General features: G+C 40.3%; 1 protein-coding gene across 2 annotated transcripts; it reads left to right on the forward strand.

The window, feature by feature from the left end:
- Window positions 1–12,987: 12,987 nt before the first annotated feature.
- Window positions 12,988–15,862, forward strand: NEUROD6 (neuronal differentiation 6). 2 transcript variants are annotated; one of them, XM_049816640.1, is made up of 2 exons: window positions 12,988–13,085; window positions 14,518–15,862. In XM_049816640.1, the coding sequence occupies exon 2, from the start codon at window positions 14,539–14,541 to the stop codon at window positions 15,550–15,552; it is 1,014 nt and encodes a 337-aa protein (XP_049672597.1). In that variant the 5' UTR covers window positions 12,988–13,085; window positions 14,518–14,538; the 3' UTR covers window positions 15,553–15,862. The 2 variants fall into 2 exon arrangements, with proteins under 2 accessions (XP_049672597.1, XP_049672598.1); XM_049816641.1 differs by having other exon boundaries at window positions 13,045–13,085; window positions 14,579–15,862.
- The last annotated feature ends 621 nt before the right edge of the window (window positions 15,863–16,483 follow it).

A 16,483-nucleotide genomic window follows, 5' to 3' on the forward strand; every position in this document is an offset into this window, starting at 1 on the left:
ACACTGAGCCTGCTATGCGGCAGGTTAGAATGGAGTTGTGTCTGCAATGCACCTTGAGATAAAGGTAAACCAAAATCAGAGTCTTCTTCTAGTGAGTGATCGCCAAATTTCTGTTTTTGTGAAACATTACAATATTTGGTCAACATACTCCCTAACAGTACTGTCAACTGAAAAACTGTATTTAAATTTCAGAAGCTGAACCTTTTCAGGAAACATGTCCAAGAAAATTCTGATTTGTGAGAGCAGCTTTATCATGAGGAAATTGTTCTGGCAAAGGATTTCCAACCAGCTCTAGTCCTGACCCTGCAGAGTTACAGTAGAATTCAACTTATCTAACGTCAGCCACCAAAAAAATTGTCTGTCCTGAGAAGATTGTCTAACATGCACAGAGTTAGTGGAAAGTAGTGGAAAGTGATTCATTGCACTCAGTTTAGACAGGAGAAGATGATGCCTCCTTTTCCCATTCTCTAAGAGCAAGCCTAGACAGTTTGTTTTCACTCAGGCAGCTACTGAGCAGTAAGCTGGGGGTATGTGAGTCCTTGCACAGCTTCATGTGTATGTGCAGGGCTGTTGTTCATCACCCATCTAACATGGTGCTGGTTCTAAGTGAAATCCACCTGGAGCTGAGCTCAGTGAAAAACCCCTAACCTCACTCTCATCCTTAGCATCACTGTGGTTGTATGCATCTGCCCGGACAAAACAGAAATAATGTTTTGGGCACTGTAAGATTAAGTGGCAAAGACCTGAAGCTATGGCATGAAATATGTAGCTGAGGGCAAAGGTTGCAGCAGCCTAAGATGACAGGAATCTCTTTTCCTTCCCTAACTGGAAAAACTCTCAGTGAAAATGGGACCGATGGATTTGAAGTAAACTTTTCATGGGATTTTAAACGTCCTGGTGGTCTCAAGTTGGCTTGACCACATTGCCTACAGTGTTTAGGCAGCTCAAAATCAAAGCCTTGAAATGAATGTACTAGTACTTAAATAAAGAAAAAAAGACCCACGGTCAATAAAAATCCCTAAAAAACTCAACTATATTTCAACTAGGTTTTGGGAGGATTCTTACATGTTTAAAAAGCTTTGCTTTGGGAGAAAATTTTCTAGTTCCTCTTTTAATTTCTCATTTGAATTACATCTAATGTAAAAAGCAGAGAGCAAAATGGTTTTGTATGTAGTTCTTTAACATTCACTACCTAGCTTACTTAGTGAAAAACTGAATTAAAATGCTGGCTTTCAGTTAAATCATTTTTTCATCAGTTAATTTCTTTTATTGTATCCTGATTATTTTTCCTTTTCAGCATTTTACTTATCCAGGATAAAATCTTAGCTTTGAGCAGGAACATGATAGGAACTATGAAGGTTAAGTTCGTAGCTGATTCTTAAATCCCTTTTCCTATATAGAGCATGTGAATTCACACTTTTTTTTTCTGCAAGAGCAAAGACACGTATGTGTCATATTTGACAATAGCTTTACATAAACAGAGATTAAATAAAGCATTAATGTACAAGGTGCCATTTGACCAAGGCAAAGGTTTCTTGACCATACACTTACAAGATGCAATTTAAACATCTGACTTCCTCGAAAATGAAATATTTAGTTTCTCTGGAATAGAAGAGGCAGCACAGTTGGGTCTGGATGGATTTTATCAGACTGCGAACTAGCTGTGCTGCAAATAGAGAAATACTTCAGCTAGATCAGGCTGGAGAACAGAAAAATTTTTACACTCTGCTGCATTATCAATAGGACATTCACGTGGTCCATAGACAACAGTGTCACTGACCTTTCTTCTGCTCTGCACTCAGTCTATCCTCTTCTAGCTCACACCACCATTGCCCCAGATAAATAATACTCAGTGCCATCACTCTTGCCTCAATCAATCGCTGGTAAGAGATTTCAGAAAGCTATCAGCCCAGCTGGAGGAAACGTCAAAGTGGAAAATATACTTGCACCTAGGAAACGTTACGTTTGTGCTTGGGACTTGGGCACATCAGGCTCTTGTGTGCTTCTTTAGCTGCCTGAGCACCCTTTTTTCCTAATTGCTTGCAGATATAAACTGGGCTCTGTGCATGTGGTAGGGGCGTACACAAAATTCACAGCAATATTCACACCATCCACCTCTGGGAACTTGTCCCTTAAGGTTTCCATCAGGAACAGATGTTTTAAGCATGTAGTTTGAATAGAAGCTTCTTTATTTTCCTTGGGGTTGAAAAATAGAATAGTTTTGCTCCATGATCTTCTCGCTACTTAAAAGTTAGAATTAGGTCAATGGGAAAGGCACATGTGCGTGTGGGTTAGATCCAGAGACTGAAAGTTGCTGAGCTCTCAGTGTATTTCCCACTGTACGTCTGACTCACGATGGGAACCTGAGTGATAGCTCCTCCATCTATGAAACACAGATATGAACTCACTGAACCAGCAAGCACTGAAGCTTATTTCAGTATGTACAGCTCTGTGAGATCTTTATTTACCATGTGCTGTAAGAAGTGCAAAGTAACTTTCACAGTACCAAAAGTAAAAGTAAGTAAAGTGTATTTCTCTTGCACATTTCTGATAAGAAGTCCTTGGTGCTCTGAGTATCTCTTCCTGCCTCTGATGGGATTTTGCCATTTTAATAGTAACACACAAAAAAAAGAAGTTCCAAGTTTTTATTCTGCAATGCTACTTTTTTGCATAAACAGTTATTAACTTTGCATTAACATCTCCATGGATTAAACAGTCCCGAAGTACGCATTGACAGCACAGATCATTATGGTTATGGACCCTTAACATTTAAAATGGAGGGGAGGGAGGTTGCGTGTGTGTGTATTCATCTCCTTGCTCCCCCTCTTTCACAAACTATAAGGTTTAATAGTGATTAACACTAGACCACAGCACTTCTAAATTAACGATAGCCCTGCCAATTCTAATTGGTATTCTAATTAGTCTGACAATTCTACTAATTAAGAACATTAAACTTTTTAACAAAGGCTATCTTTTTTGTGTTGTGTTTGGCAAAATGGAATTGAGGGTATAGGGGAGCCTGAACTGCTACTTCAGAGAATTGCTGATGATTAAAGGGGGAAGAAAAAAAAAAAAAAAAAAAAAAGAAAAAAGGTTTGGGAAGCATGTAAAAACATTTGTATGTGGTAGTTAAATAACAAGAATAGGCTGTCTGAATTACAGGATATAGTAAATGATAGAGAAATGAATTAATAAAGTGAAAACTGCAACTCCAGAATACATGGCTGAAAGAGGTTTGCCTTTTGGAAACACTGATTTAGCCCAGGTACTATAGGGATTTCAGTACAGTAGGCAAACTGAGACATTCCTTTGTTTGGAGAATGCTCACATTTCTAAATTTGCTTTCCTTTAGACATGAAACAAAAGCAAAGAAAAAAGTGTGTTCCACAATGCAAAATTTTCAGTAAATACTTGTTTCACATCAATTGAAATGTCTCATTTTGGAAAAAAAAAAACAAGCTCTAGTTTTGATTTTATGTATTATATGTGATTTTTAAAAGAAATATCGTTTTGAACCCCTTTGAAATGAATTAAAGATCTTACTTTTCCTAAATGTCTTATTCTCAGAATGAAATTTCATTATAATGCACTTAATATACAAAGTTTTATGCTGAAAATATATGCAATCTTCTGAAAGAAAACATGTTCCATTTTCTGCCACTTTATGCTACAAGGTCAAACTGCAAATACCTTGCTCACAATCAAGATTTCTGTTTCCACGGGAGTCCGAGCATTTGCACAGTCTTTATAAAAAAACTCATTGATGTTAGTTGGTGCCGCAAGAAGCAGATGAATAACAGACTGAAAGGAAAGCAACAGAAAGCAATATTTATTCTAAACCCCACCAACCTGAACTTCACAGATTTTACTCTTCCAACACCCAGTCTTCAAGGCATAGTGCAGGAGCTCTGAATCTCTCAGGATTTGGCCCCATGCTGTAACGTCAAGTGTATTTCCTCCATCACTTCACCAAATTGTTATTGAACTGCTTGTATTCACACTGTTCAAGGGCTTGGAGGTACAGGGAGAGAAGGCTATTCCAGTCACCATCTGCTGGTGACAGCAAATGTTCTCTACAGAGCTGTCTTCAAAATTCATAGCAAAGTACCCTTTTGAGATAAATTTTACCTAGATGGCTTTACATAGTGAGATGCCTTACAGGTCCAAATGCAGAATGCAGAAGTCAGCACACCTCCCTAGGCAGAAAGTGCACTTCAATTTTCAACCCAAGCCACGCATAAAAATGCTGAACCCAAGAATGAGGCCCTGAAAATATTACAGTACCCTCTTCAGAACGCATATCTTTGAATACTTTGTCAAGTGCATATTTTTTCTGTCCTGGTCACACTGCAGTAATAATGACTGCAATACGTATTTCTCCAAAAATAGCAATTATATTAAAGATGATCGTGAAGAAACCAAAATAAGGCCAGATACATACTGGCTGACACTATAAGCAGTACTATGGGGAAAAAAAGAAAGTAAAAAGAAAAAGAAAAAAAAAAAAAGGATTCTTAACTTGCAAATATAGATGCATATTCTGTACTGTTTCTGCTCACCACTGACTGTTTTAGCATTTTGCAACCTGTCCCCTGTATGACCTTTTCCCAGTACTTCAAGAGCTGAAAGAGTCAGGCTCCCAGTAAGGTCATGCAAGCCAGGTAGAAAGTCAGCTTATACAGCAACAAGCACAACAGAGGGGAAATGCAAGCAGGATTCAGGCTCAGCAAGCCATGCTCCCTTCTTAGGAAAGGGAATTTGGCCAGAAAAGAAGGCTTTTTGCCAAACTTCCAGGTGCATTCTGGCCATGGTTGCTTTAAACTATTTGGGGATTCAAAACAGTCCTCAGCCAGCCCAAGCACTGAAATGAAAACTCCAGGCTGCCAAAAGATACTACTCCATTTCCTTTGCACACCCTGTAAGGTGAGACCACTTTGCAGAGCTGTTACCTCCAAAACCAACACTGTGTGCTCAAGGCTGTGGCATGAAGCACTGATTTTCATGATGGCTGGTGGCTGAGGAATCTGGCAAGCTGTAGGGCTTACACAACTCCTTAGAGATTACGCAGACATGAGATGGAAATTACTGAAACTACTGTTTACTTCAGCTTGTACTTAAATATGTGAAAACCTCACCTCTCTTTATGGCAGATCATAACTCCATGTTGATTTTGGCAAATTTTATTGACTGTTGTTAGACAATGCTGCTTCCAAGGGGGTGTCCACAGATCTTACCAAAAACATCTATGCAGGTATAAGCAAAATCCTCTTGAGCTCTACTTCTTTCAGTTATGTACTTGAATAGATGGGAACCATCGCTCTATTCTTAATCTTCTCCTCTTCACTCTGTCCCAGGAAAATTATGAGGCTTGCAATGGAATCTAAGAAATTTGCAGTTTACAACATCAGTGTGTCTACTTGCCCAGGAAATTTGGTGAAAAACACATCAAAATGGGTTTTCATAAATATGAGAAACATCAGTTTCTCTGAAAGTAGATCTGCAGCTAGAAGTAATAGAATTGTTCATTCATCACTGAAAAAATGTTCTTTAAACATCAATTTTCCAAAATGATTTTGGAAAAAGGTCATTACAGCCCAATCTGAATTCAGCACCATTTTACAGCTGAGCTGAAATTGGCTGTGCTTTTCACTTTCTCAGAAGCTTGGGGATTGAATCCAGAAAGCAGTTTTATAAAATCCTGTTCTATTTGCAGTCAAATTCTGCCATCAAATCTCCAGTACTGTCAAGGGAAAATTGATCCTGTGGGTGAAACACCTCAAATGACCTGGCTTCCACTCTCAGCTGTGACAAACTTTCTGTGTCTTGAGGTAAAATGTGATGGTCAAGATCATCTGAAGTATATTGCTGTCCATATTCCACTGCCTTCAGATCAATGAAGATGCGTATAGTTTTGCGTAGCAGGAGAAAGGCTGGAGGATCCAGTGACTGTATGCTTCACTTAATCTGCTTCTGAAAAATAATTTCTGGAGTGTTAATCAAATAGACATTGGGTTCTTGATTACTTCTAATGTTTGCATCTAGCATTTTAAATCAGTGGAACGAGTTCAGGATCTGTGCCATAAGAACCTTGTGCCTCCCTTTTCTTCTTGGAAAGTAGCATTTCCCTGCCTCATAGAAGCGTTATAAACATTTAATTCTGGCACTGGCTGATGTTTATTTGGTTTGGGGTTTTTGGTTGGGTTTTTTGCCTTTTTTGTGGTGGTTTATTTTTATTTTTTTTACCCAAAGTTACCTTTCTTTTCGGTAAAGAAAGATCTCCAGTAAGGTTTTTAAGTACATGTATTATCACATGTTGCAGGTGCTGGTTGGCAATCGTGGATGCTAGGAGGAGTCAAAAGTGTAACACAGATTTGGGAAACATATAGCAGGCCATAGTTTATTAACAGCTCGGGATGCCTGATTGCACAGCTTTCCTGCTTTTTGAATGGAAAATTTACTTATCTTCATCAGACCAGTATCTTAGGAAGAGCACTGTCCAAGGAAGGTTATAAATTCAGATAATAAAAGGCAAACCAAAAGGAGCAGATATTCCCATTACAATAAGCCTGAGTCATCCTGCCCCACATTTAATTTTATTTCATAAAAACAAGCACTTCAGCTTAGTTGTGCTGTTAAGAAACTACCTGCATATTTGTACATAAAGAGAGAGAATAGAGGTTTCATAAGCAACTGTAGCTCTGGCATTTCCTACTGTCAGCTACTCAACTTCTCAACTTTAATAATGTGCTTCAAAATAGGTTTAAATTGTTGTTTCTAAGGGTTTGGTGGGTTTGGGTTTTTTTGTTTTGGTTTGGTTTTTTTTTTTTCCCCCCCTAAGACGCTCAGGTATTATTTCAGCACCCTGCTAAAATTTGCCTGAGGAGTGCACGCAAGAGAGAGGCAATGATGATTCCTCGTTAGGAGCTTACAGCTCACCTGAACCTGGATAAATTTTCATGGGGGTAAAGAAAAGTCATTTCTCTAGCCTGAGGGCTTTCTCCCTGCTGAGTTTCAAAGGTCTGCTGCAAATAATGGAAATGTCAGTTTCTCATAAACTTTGCAAGGATCTTTTACAAAGTTCCCCTTACAAAACATCCTATAATTTCCTGAGAGGGAACTGTCCACCAGAAGCTGACGTTACTCTTAGGTTTTATTTTGCATTTCTGTCAAGTCAGTGTTAATTCAACTTCTCTGTTTCCTTGCGTCTTGCATTTAATCTAGAGCATGCTGCGTAGTCCTAAGCAAACCGCTCATCTCGGCACGTACTTTCTGTAAGGCTGTTCGGCCGTCCTGAGTCGCCACTGTCGCCACGCGCTCAGAGATCCCACTGCTGCCCAGAGGGGCTTTGCCCCAGCGCAGCCTCACCACGTAGGGCTCAGCTCCTTGTTGCTCCCCACACAATGGATAATCCTTCCACGGGGGAAGGTTGCAGGAAGGGAGAAAAAGTGCAGGGAATGTGCACAGGGGTGATTTAGGGAAAATATCCCATCAGGCACCTCTTGCTGGGGGAGATTTGCAGCAGGGAGAGGAGAGAAAGCAGCCCGTCAGCCTCAGATGTTTTGCAAGGAAGGAGTGCCCCTGGTTTATGGAAGAAAAAGCATGCGCCATAGCCATGGAGTCTGCCTGGGGAAGCAGAAGCAGCGCAGGTCTCTTCTGGGGTCACACCCATCCAACACTACCTCTTCTAGAAGGGACTGGGGGCAAGGGCCATCCCCAGAAGCACGCTCGGATGGGGACAGAGACATTCTCAAAATGGCAACATGGAGGAAGCATGCCTGTGAATCACTCTAGGCACCAGCAGAGGAAAGGGAGAAAAAAAGCAGCAGCACTAACTAGTTGTTTGACAGAGATTGCCATCAAAGAGTAGACGCAGATCAGCAGCATGAGGGTTTGTGCCACAGCCAGGTGTCCCTGCTGCAGCCTCTAAAAGCTGCCGAACTTACTGATCTCGGAGCATCCGCAAGGCAGGGTAGCAGAGAGTGTGAAAACCCCAGTCGCCAAGTATGAATAAAATAAAAAAACCCCAACAAACCAAAGCAATTTCTCAGATGTACCATAGGGTTGCTTCACACCACAAAGCATTAGGAATGATCTTAATCCCCTGCAGTTTCAAGAAGTGACACAGCTACGTGACTGGCCTGACTAGAGCATTTTTCCCCTGGGAGAGAATACCTTAAATCCCATATTGCTGCAAGGTACATATCACCTCTAAGAAAACTTTTAGGCTATACTGTGGCATTACTTTTCTAGGTGGAACGCATTTTATTATTTTTTAAAAAAATGTATTTTCCATCTTAAGACTATCTGGTCCCACCCTCTCTCAACTCATTTACATTAGTGTAAGCCAGAAGTAGCTCAAAATTAATAGGTTTATGCCAAATGTATGTCATATCTAAATCAGTCCCATTCTAGTCATGTGTTTCAGAAATCTTAGAGCAATTTCTGGTCACAAACTCATTTTTGGTTAACCATAAGCAATTAGTATTAGAGACCATTTTCAGATTCTAAATTCATGTTTTACTCAAGCGACTCCCATTAAAATAGAGTAACTAACCCCTCTGCAGCTCTTTCATATTTGTCCCTAACAGCCTATTCAAAACATAAAACTGAGGATGTCTGATTAGAGCAAGAAGTACATCCTCATTACAGGGGGCTTAGATAGTGCAAAGCACATTTGTAATATTTCGCAGCATTAGCAGATGGGTTAAAATCACATTTTCAGACTGAACCGAATCCTCTTGAGCTAACGTAGTTTACTTCTCTGAACCTGGGGGGTCCTTATTAGCGTCTTTTTTAATCCCTCCCAGGAAAAGGACATATATCCCTGAATATCATCTTAGCACTGATGGGAGAGGGCTTAGCTAACTTGATGGGAACAGTAAGTTCCCTTCACAAAGCAGTCCATAATCTACGGCAGCGTACTGGGGATGCAGAGAGGCAGAAAAAGGCTGGGTCACCCCTGGACGGGGACAGACATCACTTCAGTCCCATAGTGTGCTAGTCGCACACAAGGATAAGCAGCTGGCAGGCAACATGCATATGGCACATCAGTTTGGTTCCTCCCCCCAGCAGCTCCTTCTGTAGGGACACAGTCCTGCCTTCACCAGAGAATCCCAGTTCTCACCAGTCTGAAACTCGCTGGGTCTGGCAGACCAGAGTCCCTGCCCAAGATACCATCCACTTTTGCCCTACTTTTGCAGAAAAAAACCCAACCAAACACACATAAAAAAAAAAAAAAAACCCAACATGAAAAACCCTGAACAGGTATTTCCACCTCCTCCTGAGCTCTGAACTCAGCAGGAGACTGGAGCCAGGAGCCACTGTTTTTCATACTGTTACCCATGTATTCTCCCCTCATGGTCTGGCTTTGCAATTTGGGATACATTAGACACAAATTTCCCCCCCAGTCTTGCTCCCAAGGCAGCAGAGGTACCTGCCGAGGGAAGCTGAGAGTCCAACCCCGCTGCAGACGTACAGTCGGGTTCTGGCATAGACACCAAACACCAGACCCTGCCCAGAGGCAAACAGGTTTGGAGGGGGTATTTTTGGTCGTCCCCGGGTGTTTGGGCTGTGCATGTGGGTGCTGTGGCAGGAAGGCAAACTCACACCAGGTCGCGAGCGAGGGAGTTTGGCATCACAGGACTGTCGCCATGACTTTACGCGCGCAAGGAGCAGAGTTGCTGAGACGTTTAGTGCCTACATTAGAAAGACAAGGAAACAAAGAAAAGAGAAAGATTTAGCTAACTCCACCTTCTGAACAGTCCCCTGCTGCCCACAAGGTCCCATTGCTACCAGTGAATGACCTACACTGCCACACACCAAATTGGTCCTGAGCAAACATCATTAGAGTTTCTTAATTCTGATGCAGTTCTCCTGATTCAGCAAAACTGGGAGATGTGGGCCAGTTGGGAGAGGGTGGGAGAGGACGATGAAAAAATTAAGAAAAAAAAAAAAAAAAGAGGAAAAAGAAAAGAGTAAAGACATTCCCTGGGGATCCAATGATAGCGTACTGAAGTTACTGGAGGGACTCCCACTGATTGCAATGCAGTTTGGGTCAGTCCCCCTGATGCACCGTGGAGGTTCTGCAGTCCTTTGAACTCAATATTATTTCAGTGAATCTATTAATGTTTGGCTATGTTAAATGTATTATAACAATACTGCATTTGAAATAGAGTCACTTATAATTCAAAACTATACAGCCTGGACACAGGAAAAAAAATTGTGGTATGTGTTCAGTAACATATTTGGTGTTGTGCAGCCATTCTATAGAGTGCATTTAACTGTGTTTTGTGTATTATTCTTAACATGCATTCACAGTAGACAGCAAAGCAGCAGTTATGGGGTATGCTGTGAATGCATATTAACAGCAGTACACATTTGCATATCATGGATCCATAATACAAAATGTGTAGTAAAATCCTTATGAAAAGTTATTATGCATGCACAGTAGAGGCTTTTTAAACCTTGATATCTCAGCTATTTTGTTTCTCCACTATTTATTTGAAAATATTAAAAAGGTCAAATGATGGATTAAGAATCTGCAAAAATGTAATGTTACTACTACAGAGGGAATCCTTCAACACAGACTAATTCATTTATTTTGTTTTTAGTAGCAGTATAAAAGCCATTCAAAAATGCATTTTACAATAACATTTGAGTCGTTTTTTAAAAAAACACCTACTTCAGCAATAAAAAAGGACGGAGAAAATATTTTTATAAAAGTGTGTGTTGGAGGCTGGGTGATATAACTGGAAATTTTGATGGTCCTTCCCTTAACACAGAGCCACTACAATATCAACCTTTCCTTCAATTTCTCGTAGTATTTTTAGTATGCATTGAAACAGGGTTTGGTTCCTCAGGACTTTGCATATTTAGATTATCGTGCATTGTATAATACTCTGAATATGCAAAATCCTTGAAAAGGTTGACAACCCTTAGGACCTTCCACAATATAAATCTTAATACATAAATTCCTATTGAGAATAATGGGATTCTACCCTCCCCTCTGTTACACAGATTGTAATATTTGGGATAAAATGAAACGAATGTTGTGAATAGTACAGCTCTTGCTCCTTTTGAACAGTTGCCACTTAAGTTTTAACATCTTTGTCGCTTCAAATATATTTGCCTTAAAAAATACAATTTTTTTAAAAAGTGGCCTGAGCTCCGTAAAGAATGAATGACCCGATATGTCTCACTTCTGTGAAAAAACAAACGAACAAAAAAACCCCAACCAAAACCAAAGTTTGGGGTGAGGGCTTTTTTTTAATGAAAGGCTCTAAAAATCATTGAGCACACACACGTAGATGTACATAACACGCTCTCCACACACACACATGTGGTTCTGCTGCTGCCTTATTTTTTGTTCCCCTCTCTAATCAAAAAATGCCCAAACATATTTAAATGAAACTTTGTGAAAACAAAATAATTGGATCTGGGCTGAGAACATTAATGCCAAGCTTGGGCCCAATGTGAATTAAAGCAGATGAGTTATAAACCCTTCAAAAACAGGATTTATAATAGAAACGCTGACACAGACCCATAACAATAGCAGCTCTGCCAGGGATTATTTTAATACTAAAAGCATACTCCATCACTGACTTTTTAAAAATAGAGATTACTTAGTCACTAAAAAACAGTGATATGCGATAATAATGAAAGCAAACTTTAAAAAAAATGTTTCTAAGATCACACGTCCTTCCCCCTCTAACTCTCTTGGTATCACTTATATGTGACACGCCACTCCTTAAATATAAAAAACCCACAAACCCCAAACACACCAAGGTGGAGTTTGCCATAAGCTCCATGGCAAGGCTGAGCCGAGAGGCTTTGTCAGCTTCATTTAACAGTTTCTTGCCCATGGAAAGAGACAAAAGGGTTAAGGGAGGAAGAGCAGGGAGTACAGGAGAGGCAGCTGACGGGAGAAACAAGGGCACGAAGAAAGGAGCAGCCAGGGAGGCGAATGGAAGAGCAGGGGGAGATTTTTTAGGAGGAGGAAGAGCGTGTTTCCAAAGGAAATAACTCAGTTTTTAAAGAGATTTCAGGGAAGCATTCGCAAAAGGCCAGGCAGGCAGACAAAATTTGGCAGGGGGGCAAACCCGCCGAGCACCCCGAGTTACACCTGCGAGCGTGTCGCCTCACCGGGAGCAGGTGCCCTGGTTGCACCGCATCGCACCAGGGCAGGACGGGGACCGGAGAACCCCGCCACACGCTTCTGAAAAAAGGCATCGTTTATTACATCTTCAGATTGTACGTCCAGTTTCCCACAAATGCCTCTTTTCTTTTGGGAATGTCAAAAACCACGGAGAGATGCGAGGGGAGGGTTTCTTACAGCCGGCAGGAGGTTTGTTCCTGTTATCCTGCGCTCTGGGGCAGCACACTGCAGTCAAAAAACCCCCACACCCCCAAAATCACTCCCAGCAGCTTCACACAAAAACTACTTTTTGTGACCGTGCTACGTGTTATAGCACTGGCATTACTTCCCCATTCCTGCCTTCCCTTCCTTGCCTCTTTTTTTTTTTTTTTTTTTTTTCCCTGGGTACCAGGTGCACCAGAGGGACTCAGATCAATACAAGACAGCACTTTTTGTAAAAACAATACCATATTAACAACCACAGGGCAGCCGTACCTGTAGGCAGGGATAGCACCAAATGTTGGCATGTCTATCCGTGCAGCTAGACTGCTAAAAAGAAGCAGCTCCAGTGGAAATGCACCTACTGTATGTGAAATGCTGGTGCAGATTTTTTTCTTTTCTTTTTTTTTTTTTTTTTTTTTTTTTTTCTATCAGTCTAACCTTCTGTGTTGATACATGAATGCTGGTACCCACTTAGAGGGATGCCAGATGATCAGTGCAGAATGAAGGTCCCAGGAGAAAGGCTCACGTGGTTTTCTCTGCCCCGTGACGTCACTAGCAGATGGCATGGGTACCAGCTCTGGCAGTTGGCATCAATGTCACTTTTTAGAGATCAATGAGATAGTGCAGATATACACAGATCTAGACTCCAGGAGACGATGCGACATTCAGACTGAAAAGATTTGGAAGGCAAAAAATGAAAACTGATTGTTGAATGAAATAAAAAGCTAAGGTAATACAAATAAAGATATATTTCAGTTGGTGCTGGGTGTGCATGCAAGTGTTTAAAGATACAGTATCATTGTCTTGTATTTTATGTATGCTATTTACTGTCTAATAACTCCTCCTAACATTTTATTCTTCTGATGCAATTGCATACTTTCATTGGTGTTATGTAATATTGCAAGTGTGTAGACAATACTGATAGAGTTAGTCTTTGACTGGGGTTTTTGTTTAGTTTTGTTCTATTAAAAAAAGTCCCTGCATTTGTTTTGCTTGTCTCTTTGGGAACTGTGGGATGCAAGCTTTTGCTGCTCCCAAACTGCAAACAAAAGCAAAATAATTGGGAGAAGGAAATTATTTTCCTGTTCCAGGCTGGATTCTGAGCACATGTGCAGGATTGCAGTCAGAATCTACAGACCGCTCCTGTCAGCTACGAGCTGGAGGGAGATGTCTGAGCCTCGCAGAACATAAACACTGCTATAGCGTGCAGGGAATTTTTCACCTCCCCCCCGCCAACAACTGATGGGGGAGAAAAAAAAAGGAGGAAAGAAAAAGAGAAAAAGCAAATAAGTTGATTCTAACTAAACAGATATTATCAATTAGAATTTTTGCTGGGAAAAAGGAAAAAAAAAAAAAAAAGGTAGGGGGATTTTATTTCCTAACTCTAATCTGAATATGTTTAGGGTTAGATCATTCTGATTTTTCTCTTAATATGAAATTAGTAATATGTGATATTTATACAAATCATTAGAAAAAATTCTTCATTTTTAATTATGTTACTAGCTGAGTGATCGGGGGGGGGGGGGGGGGGGGAATGTTCCATTAATTTTTTTTCTCACCCACTCTAACTTCCTAGAGTTTAATATCTTGATTCATAAGGGAAGAAACGTGGAGGGAAAAACCCCAAACTTTGAAATATAAGTCAAAAAGTGATTTTAAAATATTTAACCATTAGTTAATAGAGATATGGCACTTTTCAATTTTAAGACTGCTCTCGCTCTCCTCATTTTTTCACCCAGGGGAATTTGGATTAATGAAATTTCTGTATTGCTTTATCGTGTTTTGCATTTCTTTGAATTCCACGGTGGCGAGGGTTCGAAGGGCTTGTTTAAAAATACAATAAATGAGCAGGGAGCTAATTGTACATTTTAAATATTGATTTACTCTATACTTATCTGTGAGAAACGTGGCTTTTTAGTTGCAAGATCCCAAATGTTTTGAGTGATTTTAAAATTCTGGACAGCTTTTATTTTTTAAAAAGCGAGAATTTGCAACTGGCATTTTATGCGAAAAATACAGATTGTGCATATTTGTACAAACACACACACTTATATATATACAGAGCGTGCACGCAGATGCACGAAATGTGCATGAGGATGTGTGTGTAAGTCGGCAAACTTTAAAAATGGAAATATTTAAATATTGTGCTGGCATTCTTTCAGGTAACTTAAGATTATAGAACCATGTTAACACTACCGTTTGATGAGTCTGTTGTAATGCCAGAATCCCAGATGTGCAGAAAGTTTTCCAGAGAAAGTGATGACCAAAAGCAAATGAAGAACCCAGAAAGCTTTTCGAAGCAGATTGTGCTCCGAGGAAAGAACATTAAAAGATCTCCTGGTGAAGACACGGAAAAAGAGGAGGAGGAGGAAGAGAGAGAAGAGGAGGATGAGAATGGCTTGCCTAGGCGAAGGGGTCTTCGGAAAAAAAAGACAAGCAAGATAAGGATGGAAAGGATCAAATTCAGGCGACAAGAAGCCAATGCTAGAGAGAGGAACCGGATGCATGGCCTTAATGACGCCCTGGACAATTTAAGGAAAGTGGTCCCTTGTTATTCTAAAACACAAAAACTGTCCAAAATAGAAACTTTAAGACTAGCCAAGAACTACATTTGGGCTCTTTCTGAAATCCTCCGAATTGGCAAGAGACCCGACCTGCTCACCTTCGTCCAAAACTTGTGCAAGGGTCTGTCCCAGCCAACTACAAACTTGGTGGCGGGATGCCTCCAGCTGAATGCCAGAAGTTTTCTGATGGGCCAGGCAGGCGAAGGTGCCCATCACACCCGCTCGCCCTACTCCACCTTCTACCCCCCCTACCACAGCCCCGAGCTCGGCACCCCCCCGGGGCACGGGACTCTCGACAACTCCAAGTCCATGAAACCTTACAATTACTGCAGCGCTTACGAGTCCTTCTATGAAAGCACTTCCCCCGAGTGCGCCAGCCCACAGTTTGAAGGTCCCTTAAGTCCTCCCCCAATTAACTATAATGGGATATTTTCCCTGAAGCAAGAAGAAAGCTTGGACTATGGCAAAAATTACAATTATGGCATGCATTACTGTGCAGTGCCACCCAGGGGTCCCCTTGGGCAGAGCTCTATGTTCAGGTTGCCTACAGAGAGCCACTTCCCTTACGACTTACATCTGCGCAGCCAGTCTCTCACCATGCAAGATGAATTAAATGCAGTTTTTCATAATTAATGAGGAAAATGAAAATAAACAGTGGTCATTCACCTCCCCATCTAATTAAGAGCAAGCAGATGCTTGGGCACTGCGTAATTGGCACAACTCTATTTAACGTGTTTACTAGTTCCTAAAGTGTGTTTCAACTATTGTGGGGATTTTCTATGTATTAATAAACCCTTTTTCCGATAAGTATTTTTCCTTTCGTTTTTTTGTCTGTAAACACTGTGAGATTCTGTTTCCTCCCAGAGGTTATTTCCCCTTCCTTTTTTTTTTTTTCTTTTTATTTTCCTATTTGCCTGATTTGTTGAGCAGTGTGTCTGAACAATATCGCTGAAATAAAAGCATACACACTGTGTAAAGTCAATGTCTATTTTGATTGTACAGTAATTATACAAATGCATGTTATTGAAATCAGATTAATAAAAATGATGTATTTATAATTGGTAGAAAATATATATTATGTATTTGAGGAGAACTGGATTAAAAATATTCAGAACTTTAAAGAAATTATCTCAGAACTGAGATGGGCTTGCAATATGCAGAGGTGAGAGTGCAGCAATATTGAAAGCTATGCAAAAAAAAAAGCAAACAAAAAAAAAAAAAAACAAAACAGTTTTGGGGGTTGTTGTTTTTGGGTAAGATAAGGAAAACCAGTGATTGTCACTGACATTATTCAGCCTGACCTTTAGAGTGTTGCTGGCAAGGGCCACATGCTAATATTTTAGAAGATGTTGTTGAAATTTTGCCTCAGTTATTTTGACCATATATAATCAGCACTTTTTTTGTATTATTCTGACTTCAGATGTAAAGGTTTGTTATAACAATGTATAACTGTGGTTTCTCACTACGTACTTTAAATGCAATTAAACATAGATGTTTCCACTTTTAAAATACATCTATTAGCTGTGATACTGTATTTTGCCTGATACTTATTATTTCACAGTAT

The sequence above is a fragment of the Accipiter gentilis genome, chromosome 14 (genome assembly GCF_929443795.1).
Source record: "Accipiter gentilis chromosome 14, bAccGen1.1, whole genome shotgun sequence".
Taxonomy (NCBI): Eukaryota; Metazoa; Chordata; class Aves; order Accipitriformes; family Accipitridae; genus Astur; species Astur gentilis.

Excerpts from the sequence above, each read along its gene's own strand:
- NEUROD6 (XM_049816640.1), top strand. The coding sequence starts at position 14,539 with ATGTTAACACTACCGTTTGATGAGTCTGTTGTAATGCCAGAATCCCAG.